Raw genomic sequence first — 22,871 nt, 5'->3', positions numbered from 1 at the left:
AGGAAAGAAAAGAAAGGAAGGAAGGAAGGAAGGAAGGAAGGAAGGAAGGAAGGAAGGAAGGAAGGAAGGAAGGAAGGAAGGAAGGATCTGATCCTAATAAATGAATGAATCATAACCTATTAAAGCCTTTAACCTTGGTATTTTTAGAGGAATATTCCTAAAACAATTAGGATCATAGCAATAATAACAGTCTAAAAAGTAACTATCACCAACCACATCAGGTAAGTTCTTATATTTTCATGAGAGACGGGAGTCGTAAAACATCAGGAAGCCCAAAGACATCTTTGGCATATTAAATTGCATGGCTCTTAAATGCAACAGATATTGACTGAGTGCCTATTATGTGCTAGCCATGATGCTGGGCATCAGGGACACAGAAGCCAGCAAATGTTAACACACTGCACAAGGACAAGGCATTATTCACTGATGGGATGAATGAGACTCAAGGAGAATGCAAATACCTGTTATTACTATTGATAACAAACTATGAAAATATAGCTTCTGTTTCATGTATTTTCTTTTCATTTTTACTATTCTATCTCACAATCAACAGAAATGTACATAAGTGGAATGTATTGGTTGAATTATTTCTTCTATCCAGAATTATGAAATAGGTAATTTTTGGTTTTGATTTTAAAAAGACAAACTCATCTTATATTTAGAAATTGGTAAATAAACTGGCATACTCAACCAATAAAACTCCATATTCCATCATGCAGACTAAAGAGTAAAAATACGGTTGCCTCAATCACCCTCCCAATCAAGTCCATTAACCACCATATCTCATTCTTTGTTAAACCAGAATCAAACAGCAAACAGGCATGCTCTCATTTAATTGAAAGAAAAAAAAAACAACTCAATGACAAGTTCAAACTACATGAATTCTAAGATTCCAAGAACTTCTCCGCTAACTTATTTTACAGAACAGCCAAAAAGCAATTCAGAAACTATGGTATCTTCCCCCAACTCAAGTCATGGAAGTCAGAGTCATATAATACCCTCTGAGGAAGGAAAACGCCATTTCCTGCCTGAAATGTCAATGGCATTGAGACCAGCACTCTAATCCAACCAGCAGGAAGGCAAAATCAAATATTATTGCAAACAAGGGGTGAGAAGGGGAGGGAGGGGAAGTTTGAAACCAGGAAAAATGGATTCATGTGTTGCAAAAGATAAAGGCACATTGCACCAGGAGGGAAAAGTAGGACTGCCAGGTTCTCAGCACACACAGGACAGTGAAATCACTCATCTTTTCTGCACCATCCTAAACAAGCCATTCCTAAAGCAAAGAGCCTGGCACTTTAGTTCAAAGAGTCAGGTAAAGGGTAACGTTTAAACAGAGGCCCAACTAACTGAGCATGTTTGTTTTTACAAGAAAATGGGTATGAACAATTTGTGATGAAAGGGTGGGAGGAAGGAATTTCTAGAGAAAGAATGAGTCATTTAGGATACTCTTCTTCCTTTAAGGTATAATACATGATTTTTTTTTCTACAGAAAACACACACACATACACACACACACACACACACACACACACAGTCTTCTGTCAATGTATACAAGGTGTATACAGGACAGCTAATTTTCAACTGCACCTTCTAATAGTTACGAATACATACACAAAACTGCCATCTAGAGGTTGAATGTTGAAACAGTGTTACATAAGATGATCCTTTTTGGAAAACACATAATCTCACAGTCACACAATTTCACAAAGACACACAAATGCATGCACAAACACCACTTACCAAGCTAGAAGAAACAATATTATTTTAATTTAAAATTAATATAGTTTCTTCTTGAGGCCACAAATTGGAAAGAGAGGGCATAAAACTTTATCTTTTATATGAAGTATGTATCAATAAGAGGTTATCACATAAACAGTTTGAAAATGTAATCTTACCCTAGTAGGCCCTTTGCACATATACCCTGAATGCACCTGTATTTCCTCTCAGCTTATAGATAACTTGAAAACTCATGACACTACAGGAAAAGAGCACCATTAAGACAAAAAGCAGGCTCACAGGAATATCCACCAAAGCTAAGGTTCACCATCACAACAATAGAGTCCCAGGGTTTAGGGCATAGAAAAAAATTCAACAGCCATGTTTTCAGACATAGGACTCCATCAGAGGGGAATATTAGTGTGTTCCACCTTCAGAAAAAATCCTGCAGTGTAGTGATAATTCACCCCATCTTACAGATGTGGTTAAACCACTTATCCAGAGTCACACAGCTAATAAGGAACAGATCCCAAATTCAAATTTAGGAATGCTCTTATCTTTTTACCTGCATCATGCAGCCTGCCATACAAACATATTTGAAATGAGGGTGCTGAGGGTTCCAGTAGATTCTTCGTATTTTTCAAAAATCTTTCTGGCCTCCACCACTCTGACTTTCACCAACCTTCAATTTTCCTGGGTCTTTTTCCTACCAGTACACAAATGCAGGTTATGTGGGCACCTGCTAAAATTTTAGTTCAAATAGCAACTAACTTGATTAAGCTCCTCTAGTCTCTTACACAATAGTTCACCATAGCCCCAAAGAAAAGAATTAATCCATCTCAAAATTATGTCACCATAAAAAATAAAATTGAACAACCATATGCACCTATTACTGTATTAAAAGCTGCAAAAGTTTTTCTGCCTCTGGAAGCAAATCACTTGAGACAGACATTTAGAATTGAACAGAGGTATATATAACATACCTAATTAAACACCTAACCAACCAATACAAAGAAAAACTCATCACCGTGCAAATGCAGGTTACCTGGGAAGAAGATAGAGTTGACAGTGGATGTGAAATGCTAGGCTGGGACTAGATCAGTGGAGAGCTACTGCCCTTTACCTATTCATGGAAAGCTTGCAAACAAGGACTTTGGAATTGGTATGAAAGAAAATCAGATGAAGTCTGTTAAGAAAGTCCAATTGATTTGTAAACTTTATATCTCCACTGTCAATAGTCTCTAGCATGTAGTTATGGTCAATAAAATAAGGAAGGAAGGAGGTAGGGAATGAATTCAGCGTATTCCAGTCAGGCCATCATCCTTTGTAAGAATGGAAGGGTAAAGTCCTCCTGTTTGTTACATTTCCCCCCAGTATTCTGGCCCTTCAGGTTTGCCGAAACATTCAACATACTGGTGTTTATACCTTAGTTGCTTGAATGTATATGAGCATTCCAAACTCAAAGGTGAGCTCCATGAAGACAAGTTGATTCTTACCTTATCCCTCACTACAACTCTAGCACTAAATATCCTTGCCCTCTCTAAGAAGCTATCCTTGCTGCCCACCTCGAGAGAGTACCAGTGCTGGGAAAGAGGCACTTAACACACACAGCATTTTCAAATGTATGGACATTGGTGAGAGTCAGTTAATCCCAGAAAAAAATGATCATCATCCTTTCCCAGTGTGAACACTGCCCCTCAAGAGACTCCACTGATTCAGGGAATCAGAAGAAGCTGTTTTATTATTTTTCACATGGTTGACTGAGCCTTCCTGGAAAACACGAGAGAAAACATCCAAGTGTCACTTACATCTGTGAGAAATTTCTTAAAAATAAACCAATCCAGGGATGCGGGCAAATGACTAGTACCATGATTTTTTAGCCTAAACAAATACTTTCCCTATATTTGCTCATGAATTTCCTTAAGACACTGCATGATGGAGTTAATTATTCAAAGTGAGTGAACACAGACATGAGCAAGTACTACCGACTCACATCATGCTACCACTAACGGCTGCTTTGAAATCATGTTCCATTTTTTAATCCAGAAATTTTACACGAAATCCTCTCAAAGAGTTGACACGTTTTGTAACAATAAATCCAGTCTTTATTCAATTAACCAATATATATTATAAACCTTCAAATGCCTGGTGCTATGGCAAAGTAACACAAAAGCACCCAACAATGCTGCTTTATTAAAGAATTTTAAAAGTGATTTTTATTTTATTTTATTTTACTGAGATGCAGTCTCCCTCTGGCACCCAGGCTGGAGTGTGGTGGTGCGATCTCAGCTCACTGCAACCTCCATCTCCTGGGTTCAAGCAATTCTTCTGCCTCAGCCTCCTGAGTAGCTGGAATTACAGGTGCCTACCACCATGCTCGGCTGATTTTTTTCTCTATTTTTAGTAAAGACAAGTCTCACCACGTTGGCCAGGCTGGTCTTGAACTCCTGAGCTCAAATGATCCACCTGCCTCGGCCTCCCAAAATGCTGGGATTACATCATGCTCAGCCAAAAAAGGGAGATTTTTAAAAAGCTAATGAAAGCTTAGGCTATCATCAAGTAAAAATAAAATAAAAGAAAGATAGAAGGTAATTTATGTGAATGGGCTGCTTTGTGAAGTGGGGTTCCTTGGCAATGGGATTGTTCAAGCAGAAGGTGTTGAGTTATCCATTTAAAGGCTGCTGGGTGCATGGGTGCTACTTCATTGAGAAAGGCCCTCCCTATTCAACACTGTGTTCATTTCCTGGGGCTGCTGTAATGAAGTGCCACAAACTGGTTGGCTTAATCAACAGAAATTGATTGCTTCACAGGTCTAGAGGCTAAAAGTTCAAGATCAAGTGTTCCTCTGGAGGTCTGTGAGGAAGAATCTGCTCCATGCCTCTCTCCTAGCTTCTGGTGCTCTCCTGCCAATCTTTGGCATTCCTTGGCTTGTAGGTGCATCACCTCAACTTCTGCCTTCGTGTTAACATGGTATCTTCTCGTGTACATGTCCATCTCTGGGTCCAAATTCCCCTTTTTACAAGGACAACAGTAACATCGCATTAAGGCGATGTTATCACCTCATTTTAACTTGATTATCTCTATAAAGTAATCTCATTTTCAGATACTGGGGATTAGGACTTCAGCATATGATTTTGGCAGGGACACAATTAATAACAAGCGTCTGCTAGGAAATTTTTAAAAATTATCCTTTGGAGCATGTTGTGGCAATACAACACAACTACTACAAGTTACATTTATTTAAAACCATATCAATTTTTTTTTTCTACTTTTTTGAGACGGAGTCTCACTCTATTGCCCAGGCTGGAGTGCAGTGGCGCGATCTCAACTCACTGCAACCTCCACCTTCCGGGTTCACTCCATTTTCCTGCCTCAGCCTCCCAAGTAGCTGGGACTACAGGCGCCTGCCACAATACCCGGCTAATTTTTTGTATTTTTGGTAGAGACAGGGTTTTACCATGTTAGCCAGGATGGTCTCGATCTCCTGACCTTGTGATCTGCCCTCCTCTGCCTCCCAAAGTGCTGTGATTACATGCGTGAGCCACCGCGCCTAGCTGCCATGTCATATTCTTAATGCTAGAGTCTTTAAACTGAATTTCAAAAGAAATCAGAAGGAACCTTCAAATAATCATTATATCGATTGGATTGACACGATACCTTGATCCAAGCAAGTTTTCAGTTTGAGATTGAAGAAATACAAAGAATTTCTACTAACTTTAGCTTTTCAATGTTGGGAACAATGAAATTCTTTTGAGGGAAAGGAGAGATACGAAGAGCTAATATTAGTCTGTGAAACATTTGCTCCATGTAATCCCAGGGTCCTCATTAGTTCAGGTTTGAACTTCTCCCCCAAAACTAGTTCTGAAAAAAAGGAAAGCACTAGAGAAAAGAAACTAAATGAGATGTGGCCTCTGAAATTGTGTAGAAGCCAATAAGAAAGGGTGTGGACACACAGACGAGAGCATAGGTCTACTCTTTAGATATCAAAGGTAAAAGAACTTAAATATATAAGAATTAAAAGTAGAGTTCTAGAAATGTATTTGGTTTTAAAAAGGATCCCTGGCTGAGCACGGTGGCTCACGCCTATAATCCCAGCACTTTGGGAGGCCGAGGCAGGCGGATCACCTGAGGTCAGGAGATTGATATCAGCCTGGTAAATATGGTGAAACCCTGTCTCTACTAAAAACAGAAAAATTAGCCAGATGGGGTGGCACACACCTGTAGTTCTAGCTACTCGGGAGGCTGAGGTAGAAGAATTGCTTGAACCACAGTGGGCCAGAGGTTGCAGGGAGCCAGATCAACCACTCCGCACTCCAGCTGGGTGACAGAGCCAAGACTCTGTCTCAAAATCAGTAAATAACCATAACAATAAAGTAAAATAAAAGGTAAAGTAAATAAAATAAAATAAAATAAAAAAAATAAATAAAATAAAATAAAAATGATCCTTGACTAATATAAAGTTTCTAAGACCATCAAGATGTAATCCCATTGACTGGATTAACACTTAATGTGATTTCCAGGCTCATTATAACAGTCAACGAACGACAACAGTTTTCTATAAGACTTACATGTCAGGGATCTGAGGATTAACAAACTGACAGCAATGTATTGTGACACAATGAAAACAATTAGCTGACAAGTGATACTACTGCTAGGATATCTCCTACTCGTACTAGTCGTCCTGGATTTTTTTTTTTTTTGAGACGGAGTCTCACTCTGTCCCCCTGGCTGGTGTGCAGTGGCACGATCTTGGCTCACTGCAAGCTCTGCCTCCCGGGTTCACGCCATTCTCCTGCCTCAGCCTCCTGAGTAGCTGGGACTACAGGCGCCCGCCACCTCGCCCGTCTAGTTTTTTTTATTTTTATTAGAGACGGGGTTTCACCGTGGTCTCAATCTCCTGACCTTGTGATCCGCCCGCCTCGGCCTCCCAAAGTGCTGGGATTACAGGCGTGAGCCACCATGCCCGGCCGTCCTGGATTTAAACAAAAAAAAAAAAAAAGAGTGTCACCTTAAAAATAAAAGGTGGAGCCAGGGACAGTGACAGTGGTGCACCCATCTTCTCAACTGCTCGGGAGCTGAGGTGGGAAGACTGACACCAGGAGTTCAACTCCAGCCTGGGCAACATGAGGAGATCCCACCCACCTCTAAACAAACAAAAGTTGGAAGAAAAGGTGTACAGAAACCAAAAAAAACCATTCATGGAATACCTACTCAGTGCCATGTGCCTGTCACTATGCTCTATCACGTTGTCTCTCTTAATTTAGTCATGTGAGGACTTTCTGAAGGTCACAGAGGAATAGAAGTAAGAAGAGAGGCGAGTTTGCTGCTTCAGTTCAGTGTACTTTACATTGTACAGTTTCACTCTAGTTTATAATGCCAAATGCAACTGACAGTGTGCCAATAGCACTTCCCAGATTTCACAGCCTGAAAACCGGACACTGTGGTGTCTCTGAAACACAACCACCAATAACTCTGAGCTCATCACTGGAAAATGTTTCTAAAATATCTGAAGTTTTGGCCAGGTGTGGTGGCTCACGCCTGTAATCCCAGCACTTTGGGAGGCCGAAGCAGGTGGATCACCTAAGGTCAGTAGTTTGAGACCAGCCTGGCCAACATGGCGAAACCCCATCTCTACTAAAAATACAAAATTAGCTGGGCGTGGTGATGCATACCTGTAATCCCAGCTACTCAGGAGGCTGAGGCGAGGGCATTGCTTGAACCCAGGAGGCAGAGGTTGCAGTGAGCCGAGATCACGCCACTGCACTACAGCCTGGGCAACAGAGCAAGACTCCATCTCAAAAAAAAAAAAAATTCAAACTTTTGAGGTACCAATGTGCCCTGGAACAGACTCCTGCGAACCTCAGTTCAAATCCCACCTTAGCCCTAAGTAAACGGCCTCACCCCTCTACACTGCAGATTCCTCAGCAGTATGGGAATAACGGAGGACCCACTTCCCTGGGTTGTAGTGAGGATGACACAAAACAAGGATGCAAGTGTTCAGCTTACAGGAAATGCTCTGATACTACCAGTTGCCTCACTCCTCCTCCATTTTCACATCCTTTAAAAAGGCAGGGGTTTGATTTTGGTGGCTGTTTTTGCCTTTTGCCTGGTCAAGTAATCTGTCTCAGAAACTAGAAATCACCTTTCCTAGTAGTTACACTCTTCTCCTCCATACAGGTAAGCATTCAGCTCCTTGGTAAAGGAGCCTGAATTTGTTTTGTTTTGTTTTACTACAGTTGCTTGTTGTGATTTTTCAAATTAGGAAAATGTTTTCATGTGCGCTGATGCAACTGTATTGTGAAACATATTGTATTTAACATACCAAGTAGTAGTAAGAATAAAGGACAACTAAAAAGCTTGAAAATATGGATTTCAGGGTCTCAGTTCCAGAAAGTTGAACTGTGTAGGTGTGGGGCAGGCACCAGGAATCTGTAACTGAGTGCACGTGGTTTTTACCACAGTAAAATACGTTGATGTAGGGTAATCAACTCACAATTCTGACCTCCTAGGATATCACCACCTAAAGGCTACAGCTTTTGTTACAAAATAACTTGATATATCAGCACTAAATATAAAGGATAAATATATTCAATCTTAAAAATCCATAATATCCCATATTCTAAGTCACATAATTCACACTTTAACATGTATTTGTATCTTGATAGAAGAAAACATTACTAGTCACCACATAAATGTTTGTGTATTCTCCAGTTAACATACTCTGGGAGTATCTCAAACCCTTATGCGGTTAAATGTAACCATCCCCTCTTTCACTTCCACATTTCCTAGGTGCTAAACTTGCATTTTGACCCTCTGCCTCTCTGGTCCAGCAGGTGGAGCTGGGGAACCTGTGGAAGGCAGGACAGCAGGGCATCTAGCAGCAATCGCCTCCTTGCTAAGGGACGTTGGTGAAAAAGGAAAGTATAGTAGTCTTTGAGAGAAAAGGATTCTGGGCAGAGTTCGCAGGGATGCAGCTACCCAGCGCATGAAAATGCCTTTTCCTTCTCTACCTGGGCCCCCTTCTAAACACTGAGGGAAAAAAACAGAAAGGCACTGAGGTCAAAAAAGGAAAAAGGAGGAAAATCCTGCTATACTCTAACCTAAATATTTGGGACCTGTATAGAAATCTGAGAGGAGGTGTTTCCTAGGCGGTCTACTCACCTCCTGTCTATTAAGAGGAGATTCAGGCTAGGCATGGTGGCTCATGCCTGTAATCCCAGCACTTTGGGAGGCCAAGGTGGGCGGATTACTTGAGGTCAGGAGTTCAAGACTAGCCTGGCCAACATGGTGAAATTCCGTCTCTGCTAAAAATAAAAAAACTAGCCAGGCGTAGTGGCGCATGCCTGTAGTACCAGCTACTCTGTAGGCTGAGGCAAGAGACTCACTTGAACTTGGGAGGCAGAGGTGGCAGTGAGCCAAGATCGTGCTACTGCACTCCAGCCTGGGTGACAGAATGAGACTCCATCTCAAAAAAGAAAAATAAAAAAGAGGAAACTCAGCACCCTCATCTGAACCATGACCAAAATCCCTCCATGCCATGCAGAGGGAACGAGGGACAGAAACTCAGGAGCAATCGACTCGCAAGCCCACTCAGTATGCTGAATGTGACACATTCACTCTTTGCTTATAATTGGGACATGCACAGCTGTTGTGGGAGTCATAAAGGAGGGAAGGTGCTAGGAAGTGCTGGCAAGGGTGGAAATAAGACGGAGGTGCCACAGTGAGCTTTAATCGCCTAAAAGCCACTCTCCACAACTGCTCAGGAAACTTCTGAAGATGAAAACACAAAAATAATTCGGCTTCAGAAAGCAAATTTGGGTTTGTTTTCAATCTGACGGAGAGCTGCAACACAAGGCATGCTCTCTTCGAAGCAGCTCTGCGGCAGACGGTTCTCTCTAGGAACCATTCATTTGACGGGCATCATAGGTGGCTATACTTCCATGCAAATAGATCTTCTGAACCTCCTTCAAGGATGCCAATAATATGAATTCCCTTCAATCACATGCTTAGAAAAGAGAAAAGAGATGCTTAAAGCACCAAGGTTTAGGATTTGTTTAAAACCAATAATAACCAAATTTAGTTTGGAGAAGGCTGTTTGCAATTCCCCTTTGCTACTCCAATTCCACCTATCCCCCGACCCCATCCCATGCTACTCTTCTTTATCTTCCCCTCTCACACCTCTACACACAGTAAAGGATATGTACTTCTCTGTGTTTAGAAGTGAAATACCAAGTCTGGTGAGCATGCAGGACAAGCTAGTTAGCAAAAAAAGAGTAACAGCTAATACTTGTTGAGCACTTATTATCTGCCCCTCTGCCAAGCATCTTACATGCATTATTTCCTTGAATCTTTATAACCATCCTGGGAACTTCATTTTCCAGATGAGAAAATCAAGGTTCCAAAAGATTAAGTAACTTGCTCAAAGTCACACGGCTACTAAGCAGCAAAGTCAAAATTTGAACGCAGGTTTTCTGGCTTGAAAGCCAAAGGTATAATGACTAAATCGCTTAAGAGATGCAGTTAGTTTCCATGAACTTCTGATACAGGCTAAGAGGGCATGCTCTCTCCATGGGAGGCCTAACAGCCTCCAGCAGCCCTAGCAGCCTCCAGTGCAGAGTAGACACCTGCCAGAAGAAGGCAGTGCACACCTGCCAGTGCACAAGGAGCACACCCCAGGCAGTACTCAGTCTCAGGATGCCACAGAGCCAGGGAAAGGTGGCCACAGGTGAACTTCCCAGGGAGGGGTAAGTACTGGCTTGATGAAATGGTATAGTGTTTTTTTAATCAAGGGGAGAGATTAAATGGCATTATACGGAGCATCATGCTGAGATTTAAGGATCTTGGTGCTAGCATTCCTGATCTTGAACAGGCAGCTCAAATAAGCTTAACACGTGGGTTTCATTGAAAAAATTAACCTGTTGCCAAGTAAAGTGTTTCAAAGAATTGGAATGTTGTCAAACTAGCTTAAAACCACGAAATGGTACAACTTAATGAGAGACTCTATAAATCTTGAGGAATACAACACATGGCTCTCTCTCCAAAAAATTGTGATTTCACAAGTGGTTTGGTGTCTTTCCTGGGCACATACACACATTGGTAGGTGAAATGTAACTAAAAGCTGCTTTTTTATTTGAGAAAAATTTCTTCCATTCCAATGCCTTTTGAAACATTATACTAACTTTTCAGTTAAAAAAAAAAATTTCAAATTGCTGATACAATCATGCTAAATCGTTTTCTTTAAAAGTCTACTCAACCTCCTAGAGATATAACACACATTTCTGAGCATGAAAGCACTAACATTAAAGTAAAACAAAACCAAGCCAGTGATTCAGTGCTGAATCCAAAAGATAGGGAGGCTCTAATGATTCTCGCAAACCAGCAATGGCCTGGATCCAGCACCCTGGACATAGATGAAGGGATGGAGAAGGAAAGGAAGGAGGGAGGGGGAGAAGGGAAAAAAAGCAGAAAAGTTTTGACTGAAAAGAAAAAGTAAGATATAGAAATTCAGCTCTACTGGCTCCTGAGAGAAGCGTGCTAGCTACTCACCTGTCTACTGCTTCCACATCAAAGCAAAACCTCTTCTCAATGGAATCTGTTTTCCGCCGTGTGCAGGATTTGAGGGTAACTGATTCATCTTCTCCCTAGTGGGAACACACAGACTATCAAGATGAGGCCAGAATGGGAGCTCTACTCCTCTCCAGGACACACATGACCTGTAAACAGGAGCCATCATTTCATCTTCTCAAACCTGAGTTTGACCATGGGCGGTGGAAGGGTGACTATAAACCTTTCCGGGAAAAAGCCTCATGTAGCTTACATTTGTACACCATATTAGACTTGGACCCAAACATCTTTAGTATGGGTGGATCGTTATGGCACTGCATCAGTCCATGGTAGATAAACGAGTGTGGATACTGTTTTAATTTGCAGGTTTCATAAGAGTAGAAGAAGATGGTTTCCTCCCAACTCTGAGCTTCTATGATCTTGGGTTGGTCATCACTTCTCCAAGAAAACCTTCCCGGACCAGAACAAATATCGCCAGTACATGTTCACAAAGCACCATGTACCTTTCCCTCCATCACAGCACTGACCATAGCTGAAACTGTGCATTGATATAGGTGATGAATACAATAATGTCTCTCTCTCCATTAGACCACAGGACCCTGAGAACAGAGACTGGGTCAAATTTTGCTTATTCTTGTCTCCTAAGCCCAACTGGATCCTAGAAACAGTAGCTGCTCAATAAATACATTTTAACAACTTTACTGACATATAATTAAATGTATAAGCTGTACATGTTGAACTGTACAATTTATAGATGTTGATGTCATATACATCCATGAAACCATCACCATGACCAAGCCAGCAAACAATTCCATCATGCCCAAAAGTTTCCTTGTATCCCTTGGCAATCCATCCCTCCTCCCAGTACATCCCCAAGCAATTGCTGAATCTGCTTTCTGTCACTACACATTAGTTTGCATAGTCTGTAATTTTATATAAATGGAACTACACAATATGTGCTCTTTCTGTCTGGCTTCTTTCACTTAACATAATTGCTCTGCTAGTCATCCATGTTGTTGTGCATATCAAGGGCTTATTTCTTTTTATTGCTGAGTAGTATTCCATTGCTCAACTGAATGTGACAATTTCATCTCATAGCACTACTTTATAGCACTAGTTTATTGCCCAGAAACACAGAAGTTGCTCTCCCTGATTTCTTCTTACTGTCACTGAGGAATTTGTTAGGATTTCTGTTTCCCCTGCCTCTGTCAATCTTTTTTATCTAAACTAATGGGGGAAATTAGCAAGCTTGCCTGTTTGTTGAAATAACAGAAATGTAGCTACATAAGGTAAAACTTAACCACCCACTAATATCAGAATAGCAAACAAAACACACAAGGCCTAGGAGGAGACAGTTTATATTCACAGGCCTTACATCTATTGTCTTCCGTTGAACAGCAAAGATTAATTTCTCAGACAGAATTGCTCTGTATCTGGCCAGCTTAAGCTGCTTCAGACCCTCCTTGTTCTAGCTCTAGCTACCATCTGCTTAGTACCTTATGAGAAACCTCAAGCCTGAACCACCCATCCAAATGCCCCCTGAATACCTGACCCACAAAAATGATGAGAAATACTAAAATGATTGGTGTTGTTTTAAATATTGCTAAGTTTTGGGGTGACTTGTTACACAGCAATAGGTAACCAGGACATCTATACTGCCACCAGCAGCTCTCCAGGTGTCAAGTGGGAGTGGGATTGAATCAGTTTCACAGGATGAGGTCATCCAATAATTTTTACCATATAAAAATATTTGACATGCTTGATATTGTATATAAGTGAAATACAAAAATATTTCTTAATTGCAGTTCCTAATATAACTTAGAGCTAAGAGTAATCATCTTATCTTAGCAATTCTTCAGCCTCTTAGGCTTCCTGGAACTACTGTATAAAATTTTTTTTAATTATTAATTTTAAATTTATAATGAAACATAAATGTAACACTGGAGGTATCACTTTACACATGCATTATAATCATTATATGTTAGCCAAGCAAATCAAGCACCAAATTTTAAAAATGAACTCACCCCTTTTCCTCCTGACTTTTGGTCAAATGGTACCATGGTGATTTGTTTGGAATCCCGTTGATATGTACAGTAGTGCTTCACCCAAGAAGTTCCAAAGTGACCTGCAAGGTAATATTTCCCATAAAACATCTATACATTCCACTCTATGCTACACATCATGAGCTGGAAAAACCACAACCCATAATTCATAATGCTCATCTACCCTTAAACTATTTTAGGAGTAATATACTCTCCACACCAGCTAGAATGAATAGACAGAAATCTGATCCCACAAGCTCAAATGAAACCAACCCAGGGATTTCCCCCAGGGACCAAAGAAGGCTGTTTCCCACTACTGCTACATCCAGTGGGTCTTAAAATACAAGGGAAGTAAAGGTTCCCTGGGGAAATTAATCCACGTTCCCATCATCAAGCCCCAACTGAAGTTTCCACTCTCTTCGCTGACAGGAGTAAGATGATTGAGGAGAGAACGCAGAAAGGCTCCTCCAAGTGCTTGTGACCATTCCCATCTGTTGCGATGACATCATGCTTCCCACACAGCTGCTCTGTGACTCTGTGCACAGACATCAGGGGTTCTGACCTACTTCCAAACCCCAGACTTACTTTGGCAGAACTCAAGAAGATCTGAAAAGCAGACAAGGAGACCTCAGAGACACCAGAGATGCAGAGTGGAAGTGACTATCAATGCCCAGATGTAACCTATAAGGAGTATGTTCCTCAAGATTAGTGTGTCACCTCAAGAGGGAGGTGCCATGCAGTCATGTTCTAGTCTCTGATTTTACTCAGTGCTCAGCCAATTACTTGAAACGACAAAGCACTATTACAGGAAGAAGGCATTAGTCAGCCTGCAAAGGACTTCAACCAATACTAGTTTTAGATGCTTATGGAGATCACACAGCAGAATTGGCAGACTTTTAGTAATTATTAATGGTATGGCATGACTGCCAACTGCAAGTGTTACATGTCATTTAGTAAACTAAAAAACAATACAGTAAATGTTTCCACTGGGGCATCAAGGACAAATGACAATGCAAACCATCTTAGTGTATTCTTACGGACTAGGGAAAAAATTCCAGCAATCGAGCAACACAAAGATTCCCAAAGCACTGTATCTTGGACAACTTGAGCATCAAGATAAATAAGGATAGTGACAAATTATAGCCTCCTGAACAAAATAGGAACCCATAAATCCACACTGACAATGGAAAGATGGAAAACGGATGGACAGATGAGGGATAGATAGATAGTAGGAAGGGAGGGAGGGAGGGAAGGAGAGAGGGAGGAAGAAAGAAGAGCAGGACTCTTCCTTACATAAGTACACTGAAAGGCAACTATTAAATGTGGAGGGGTTGGTGGAACTGAGAAGTCACCATTTTGCAACCATCATAGTAAAGATCAGCTCAGGCAAGGATTGTCAATGGATGCTAAATCTATGGAGGTAAAGCGTGATAAGGAGAAGGATATTTACATGATCTTAAGGTGTTACCTTCAGATTGCTAATTAGTTACAAGGGGAAAATAGTGACTGTGTAGTGGAGAAACCAGACAATACCTTGACTGGGTGATCAAAATTTACAACACCACTGAGGGGCAGATCAACACCACATGTGTCCAGACGTGGCCCCAGAGAAGAACTCTTATGTGGGATTATCTGACCAGGGATGCATATTCCAGATCTAATAATGAAGAAACACCAGATAAACACATGCTGAAGAAAACTAAAAAGGAACTGGACTGTGTTGTTCAAAAATGTCAATGTCACGAAAGACAAAGAAAAGCTGGAGAACTGTTCCAGATTAAAAGAGACTAAAGTCATGACAACTAAACACAGCATGAGGTTCTGTACTAGAGAACAACAAAATGCTTTAGAAGGCCATTATTGGTAGAACTGGCAAAATTGGAACACAGACTGTAGTTCAGATTAAATATTGTACCAATGTTAAATTTGTTATTAGGTTGGTGCAAGAGTAATTGTAATTTTAGCCAAACTTTTAACGGCAAAAACCATAATTACTCTTGCACCAACCTAACATATGTGTTTACATAAAAAGAATATCTTTTATTCTTAGAAAATACTCACTACTGAAGAAGCATGGTATATGGAACCATATTCTCAAATGACTCAGAAAAAAGTGTGGATGTGTGTGTGTGCAAGTCTATGATGCGCATACTCACACCCCCACACAGAGAGAAGGAATGATATAATTGTGGCTAAATGTTAAAAACTGGTACACTGGGTAAAGGGTTTATGGTTGTTCCTTACACCATTCTTGCAACTTTTCTGTATGTTTGAAATTATTTCAAAACATCAAGTTATAAAAATTTTAAAATTAAAAAAAAAAGTGCCGTATCCCCATCATGTGCTCTGGACTGTGTTAGGGAACAAAAAAGTATTCTCATGATAATCAACACACTAATGTTGAAAGAACATGTGAAGCGTCTGAATAAAAGTGTGTGATGTAATATGAGAGTGCAAAAAAGCAACACTGATTTTATATATGTAAGTGAATGATATATTAACAAATTAAGTATTATGATAGACTTTGAACTATATTTTTAGAGCCCTAAAATTTTATATTTTCAAGTAGACCTAAAACCTTTTGCAGGGATCTTCTTACCGGGCAAAGAGAGAATCACTTTGTATTCAGGTATATATGAAACACACAACTAAATTAGTTACATTTCTTATAAACCTCAACAGGTTGATCCTGTAAGAATAAGGAATGTAATCCTCATCACAGCCAACACCTCCAACACCACTACTGCCCCACTGTTCCCAGGAAACTTAAGTCCAAACACATTTTTGAGTAATTACTAAATAGAATAATCAGTGAAACCAAGTATTTCTATTCTATTCCAACAGGGAGCTATTAGGAATGAAGACATCTGCCTAACTCTACATCAAGAGAAGGACATGAAAGAACACAAAACCTGCAAAAATCTGGAAAGACCAATGTTCTCTAGGAAGAAAGCAGGGTAGAGGACTAGGAGAAGAATTACCCACTAAAGAAAAAACATTCACTCTCTTTCATTCCTAGCATTGCATACATGAATTCAGTCTGAATGTGCTACCCTAAACGGCACGGCCCCATCACAGAGCCTTTCCCCAGCTGTAAGGCATGAACTTGTGAGTCATCACTAAAATGTCCATGTTAGCAGCACCTGGCATTCCTTTCCTAGACATTATTGGCAGAGCAATGAGTATTCTTGGCTCTTTTTTTTTTCTTTTCAGAGACAGGGTCTTGCTCTGTCACCCAGGCTGGAGTACAGTGGTGGCGATCTCAGCTTACTGCAGCCTCTGCCTCCCAAGCTCTTATAAACTTCAACAGGCTCACCCCTGTAAGCAATCCTCCCACCTCAGCCTCCCAAGTAGCTGGGACCACAGGTGCACACCACCACACCCGGCTAATTTTTGTATTTTTGTGGAGATAGGGTTTCACCATGTTGCCCAGGCTGGTCCTGAACTGTTGAGATCAAGCAATCCACCGACCTCAGCCTCCAAAAGTGCCGGGATTACAGATGTGAGCCACCACATTCAGCCTTCTTCCTGGCTCTTGAAGTGAGCCTTTGTTTCTACTTTTCATAAAATCCAGGTGTTGGAATGAAATGAGTTGAGGAGAAGAGGGAAAGGGCCTAAGTCATGATTGTTTGGGCCTTACCAAAACAATGTCAAATGAAAACAGAATCACCAAGTATTAAGTCTACCAAAGGATATACTGCTGATAGACAACAGGGGCCTAGTATGCAAGACCTTTCCAAGGCCACTGTGCTCAGGGTATGGTATACAAAGCTGGACTAGGGGTATAGGAACCTCAAGAGTAGAGTAACACTAGAGAGAGAAGAGCAACCACAGAGCCTTAAGGAACTGCAGGTTCCCAAAGGAATTCCCATTCATAAAGTAAAACAAAGTAGACAAGATTCTGTGGACATCATCTTTCCTTTTGGCAAGATGAACTATAAAATTGTTCTTGTTTATCCAAGCATGTATTTGCAGTAAGGCAGGCACTGCTGGATACACCCTCCACCTTCTAGGTAAGAGGCCTGAGTACATCCCAAGCTGTTGCTAGTCAAAGTACTCACGTTTCTCCTGCACATAGAGGTATCCCTCCATGGTGTAGGGACTGATGGTCTTGTGCTCAAGGGGATTCTCCTTCATCTTTTTCATCAGTGATTCCACTTCTGATCTAGTGCCTTCAAAGCGATTTCTTGTCTAGGATGAAAATAATTTTATTCAAATCAAAGAAACGAAGTACCTGTTTTAACAATCCAGAATATCAACCTAATAGAATCCTTAGATCTACAATGAGATAAAGGACACTCAACCTTCCAGGAACTGGCCAAATACTCCCTTATAAGAAGTATACTTTGGCCTTCAAGTCCTAAACCAGAATGACTCTCAAACTCTAGTGACCATCAAAATCACCCAAGGATCTTATAGAAAAACGCAAATGCCCAGCCCTCACTCCTACAGATCAATTTAGCATCTCTGGACGCCAAAAAGTGTGTTTTACCATAAGCCTCCCAGGTGATTCTGATTCAGATGCTCTAGGGGTCTGTCTGACTTAAGGACCTGGGCATTCATTTCTCCAGCTGCCATGAATGTTGCTTGCTGATGGCTCACAGATGAGTCCCTCCTTAAAAGGGGGGTTCCTTCACTCAAGCACCCAATGACTAGTCAAGGCTAGGGAAAAGGCAGAAGGGGTGGAAAGCCTGGCCCCCCTTGCTTGTATTCAGGGTGACTGTGAAGGATCATCCCAGCTCCAGAGCCTCCCTTGCACTGAGACCTCTGCTGCATCTGCATCACAGCTCTAGTTCCCCTTCTGCGAGTCCAGGTGCCCTCACTCTGTCACAGGTGTTTTTACCAGCATTGCCCCCACCTCCACTAAGCCCATTGCATGTCAGTCTTGATTTCAGAGCCTGCATTCTGAGAAATCTGGCCTAAGGGGAAGCCATGCTTTGTGAAACCTTTTCCAAGATTCTGCAACTTCCTGTTCTCTGAGACAACACTGACTACTATGTAAGCTCCAGGCTTCTAAAAGCCGTGCAGTACAACTCACATGGACACAAGATCACCTAGAGACAAAGAAAATACAAAGAATAACATGGTCCAATTCCACAGTGAAGAAGGGGGCTCAAGCCCCACTAACTGCTAACCAAAAAGCCCTACGCAGGATTCTGTGCACCAAAAGATCCTGTGTTTAAAACTTGTGAATGCTGACCACGCTGGGAGTGAAGCACAGACTTGGATTTCCTGCCAGCCTTCCTAAGAGTTGGACAAGAGCACATCCTTTGAGCCGGAGGCCAGCATGTGTCCCCAACCCCCATCCCCAGAACACACACTCCACATGGTCTTACGTAGCCAGGCAGCTAGATGCATAGAATGGAGGCTGGGCTGGGCTGGGATTTCCACTGCCAAAGGAAATCCTGACTCTGATGCTACAGATGCTACAGATTTGAAACATAATCAGCAGCAGCACTTCCGAGAACATAAACAGGGCTTCAAAATAATGGAGAAGAGGATGATGGTCTAGCTCAGAACCACCAAGCACTCTAGAAACGCCTGCTCCTAGCTTCCCTCTGAACCCAAGCAAGACCCACCCTCCTCATCTACATTCCAAGCCACCTGGATGGTTTCTATGGCAATCAGGCCCATATTTTGTTTTTCCTTAACCAGAGAAAGGAAGCCTGTCCCTATGCCCACTCACATTCTGTATGCTAATGGTTAACTGTGTCTTGAAGTCGCCGAAATCCTTGGCCAGTTCGTAACCATGGTGATAGAAAGTGAAGAGTCCTTGCAGGAAGGCCAGCAGCTGTAACCAAGGAAGAAAGGCAAAGGTCACATAACCAGGTTGAAAAGAGGTACTGTGTAGCTGTATCTGAGCTCCCAACACTGGGTTGAAAGTCTAAAATAGCGAATAATAATGGCTGACACTTAAAGAGCACCAATTGTGTGCCAGGCACTATGCCCTTCCATGCCCTGAGTGAGTACTCACAATTTCCTATGACCTAAGCACTACTGTTATCCCCATTTTAATAATGAGGACGCAGGTTCAGAGAGGTTAAGAAACTTGCCCCAAAACACACAGGAAGTGGCAGCCAGAACTTGAAACCAGGTCTCCTTGCCACCAACACCCATGCCCTTGCCCTGTGGGCCTCACCACCTGCTGAGAACATCATTTCCTCAGAAACCAAAGACCAGGGTTCTGACTCAGTTTCCCTCTAGTACATTTGTAGTATCAGATTATTACACAGAAGAGGAAGGGAGAAAAGGAAGTGGGGTGTCCTGAGTCTGCAGTCTAACAGGCAAAGTCAAATCAAAGAAAATCATCCAGATTACACTTCAACTGACGTGCATTTCTGTGCTTTCCCCAAACTACTCAAAAGTAAACACTATGGATTCCTTTGGTAAAATATTTCCATGTTCCCACATTTTCACTTACGGTGGTTTCCCTAAATTCTCAATTAAATCCCTCAGGCTAAAAGGTAAGCCCGTTTCATTGTTTAGTCTTGTCTTCAGTGAATGGTGAAAACATCTGTTCACCACAATGCTCACCACATGCCTTCATATACTTAAAAACTATTAATGTCCCCACCCTGAGCCCCGCCACCCTTCATTTCTCCAAACTAAATAAACAACATTCCTGTGGTCTTTCCTCTCGCAGCTTACATCCAAACCTCACTGTTGTTATGCTTTCCTGGCCCCTTCTCAAGTTCTACACATCTTCCCTCTGTTCCAAACTTCAACCTGAAGAAAGGATTATAATAAAAGCCTGAACAAGATTTAGGAAAGACCAGCACTTCACCTCTTTCACAAGCTCAGCTCCATGGCATTTGGGGACTATTCCATTCACTTTGGCTTCTGAAGGCTGACCCACATTTTCTGAGGGGTGAACTCTGACCTCCCTGACCTGCCATACCACCTTATTCCAAGACACATTTGCTGTATTTTACATGGTGGTCTTCAGATTTTCAGTCCCTAAATGAATTTTTTTACTTATTAAACATTACTTATTATGTAAAAAAAAAAAAACTTACTTACCAAACAGAATCCCATCCCACTTATTTTCACCTAACTAACTCTCCTTTTCTGAGAGGCAGCCCTAATAAGTGACAGTAAAGGAATCTCATCCCCCCACCCTCCCCGTACTCTCTCATCTTGTTTGCAGTAGGAATAGCAAGCACAAAGGTATACAGCACTGGACCTAAACTCAGAGGCCAGGCCAGCCTGGTTTCATCGAAGAGCTGGGCACTGTGAAGATAAAACCCAGATGACGATAATATGACCTTTAACTTCCCATTGCCATTGTCCCCGGCCCGTCTATCCCCTTAGATTCTCATGGATGGTGCGCGAGTGGGCACTGCTGGGTCCTCTGGCTATAAAACTATCCAGTGGCACCATATACAGACACCTAACTAAATCAGTGAATGAGTGTTAAGCCCCATCGAGTCACTAGAGACTGAAAGTGAATGCTTTTCTTCAAAGATGGCCGAAGGCTTTGGGCTTACTCCATACAAAATTCTTTTGTTGAGAGGAAGACCCATACCTTTCCTTCTAGATGGCTCCAATAATAGAGGAGAAGGGGCTCCTCTGCCAAACCTAGTCGCAGCATTCACAATGAAAACTGTTGTCCCTCTTGTTATCTCTGCTCTCCCTGCTGTCTGCAAATGTCCTGCCCCATTGCCTTTCCAAGGTATGACACCACCCCTAACTTGAGAATAACGCAGAAGATAAGCAGCTAATTCCAAGGTCATTCCTCCTATTAACTATGATTTATCCTTTACTTACAGTAAACAGAGGCTCTCTTGCTCGGGGTAATTAAATATTCTCAAACAGCTCACCAAGATGCCACCTGGGCATACCCGCAAGTGCTCCCCAAAGGCAGGAAGTTAACTAATATTTATTTTGTTTTTCCTCCTTTGGTCTCATGCTTTGATTGTCCATTTTACTAAGGGAAATGACTCCTTAACATGTTGCTATTTTGGCCCACTTCCCCTTGCTTCTCCCCTCACAGCACCTTTTCTCTCCCCTACCCCCAACACTATATGAACCTCTGAACCATTACAAAGTGGGAAATGAAAGTCCACTCCTCAGGGGGCAGGATGAAGCCTATGGGACTCCAGAGGTGGGGGAGCTGTCTGCTTCAAAGAAATGCTTCTACCCAAACACTAGGAGGAAGAACTTGCTGCAGTCCCACCTGGTTATCAAATAAGAGGGGTCAGCTGTCCACCGAGCAACCACAACATCGCAGCCTGACAAAGGAAAGAACTTTCCCGCCTCCCTGTGCCTCCTTCTCCATCCTTGTTATCCTAAAAGAATACCATAAGCAAAACCTATTCCTACTTCCTAGCTGACAACATAATTTATTTTTTTCATTTTAAAAAGCAAAAATCTAATTGTCCAAGTTAATGCTGGCTGCATCGTTCTGGATTGTCAACATTCACAGAACAGACCTACTTTACTGAGTTGAACTGTGTACCCCCAAAAAAGATATGTTGAAGTCCTAATACCTCTGAAGGTGATTTTACTTAGAAATGGTGTCTTTACATGGGTATTCAAGTTAAATGAGGACATCAGGGTGGGTCCTAGTACTTTTACAAGGATGCCATATCTGGTGTCCTTAGAAAGGTGAAAATGTGGACCCAGAGACATGCATGGCCATGTGAGGACGAAGGATTGGAGGGAGGCATCTATAAGCCAAGGAATGCCAAACATGGTCGCAAGCCACGAGAAGCTAGAAGGAGGAAAGGAAGTGTCCCCTTTCACTGCAGGTTTCAGAAGGATCTTGGTGCCAAAAACTTGACTTCAAACTTCTAGGCTTTAGAACTGTGAGGCAACAGACTTCTGTTGTTCCAAGACACCCAATTTGTGGTACTTCGTTACAGCAGCCCTAGCAAACTCATACAGCTACCAAGAATCATCCGCACAGGCAACAAAGGGAAGAGCAGCCAACAGAGTGGTGAAAAGCTGAGGGGGCTAAGCCATGTAACTCCCTTTAACTCATCTTTAACAGGAGGATAACAGTGATTTTCACTACTGCACAGAGTTTCAGTGAAGATTAATTCAGATCATCCATGTAATGGGCTTAGTACAGGAGGGCTGTCAGGAGATTCTTGGCAAAAGAGAGAGAAAGAATCAGACTGATGTGTCAGAAGATGCACTCTGGTCCAGGCCAGACTGGAGAAGGGGGAGGCCCAGGGCAGAATGCAAAGTCCAAAGGAAAGAATGAAGACCTGCAATGGGACAGAAGCAGAGGGAAAGGAGAGGAAGAGACACAGCACCAACAAATATTCAGGATGTAAAACTCAGAGGATGCAGTGCCTAATGAACATGGAGAATGAGTTCTCTGCTGCACTAGCTAACCTTCAATTATGAAAACTCAGGGAACAGAGAGAATGTGGCTTCACCTTCATGAAGTCAATATGTCATTATCTGCAATCTAAATCTCAGGAACATTTAGTACTGTGACAAGAAAATTAAGGCTTCTAGTGCAAATATACACATACATATACATATATACACACACACACACAGACACACAGATATTATTTATTTTATTTATATATA

The 22,871-nt window shown here is 41.8% G+C and overlaps 1 protein-coding gene across 1 annotated transcript in view; it reads right to left on the bottom strand.

The window, feature by feature from the left end:
- ARHGAP26 (Rho GTPase activating protein 26) overlaps positions 1–22,871 on the bottom strand; it is a 461,308-nt gene that overhangs the window by 309,869 nt on the left and 128,568 nt on the right. Inside the window, 4 exon segments of the mRNA XM_017872973.1 lie at positions 11,266–11,360; positions 13,308–13,408; positions 17,387–17,516; positions 19,012–19,116. Of these exon segments, the coding sequence (XP_017728462.1) occupies positions 11,266–11,360; positions 13,308–13,408; positions 17,387–17,516; positions 19,012–19,116 (431 nt within the window).

The sequence above is a fragment of the Rhinopithecus bieti genome, unplaced genomic scaffold (genome assembly GCF_001698545.2).
Source record: "Rhinopithecus bieti isolate Rb0 unplaced genomic scaffold, ASM169854v2 scaffold_7438, whole genome shotgun sequence".
Taxonomy (NCBI): Eukaryota; Metazoa; Chordata; class Mammalia; order Primates; family Cercopithecidae; genus Rhinopithecus; species Rhinopithecus bieti.
This window is presented reverse-complemented; position numbering and strand designations above follow the sequence as displayed.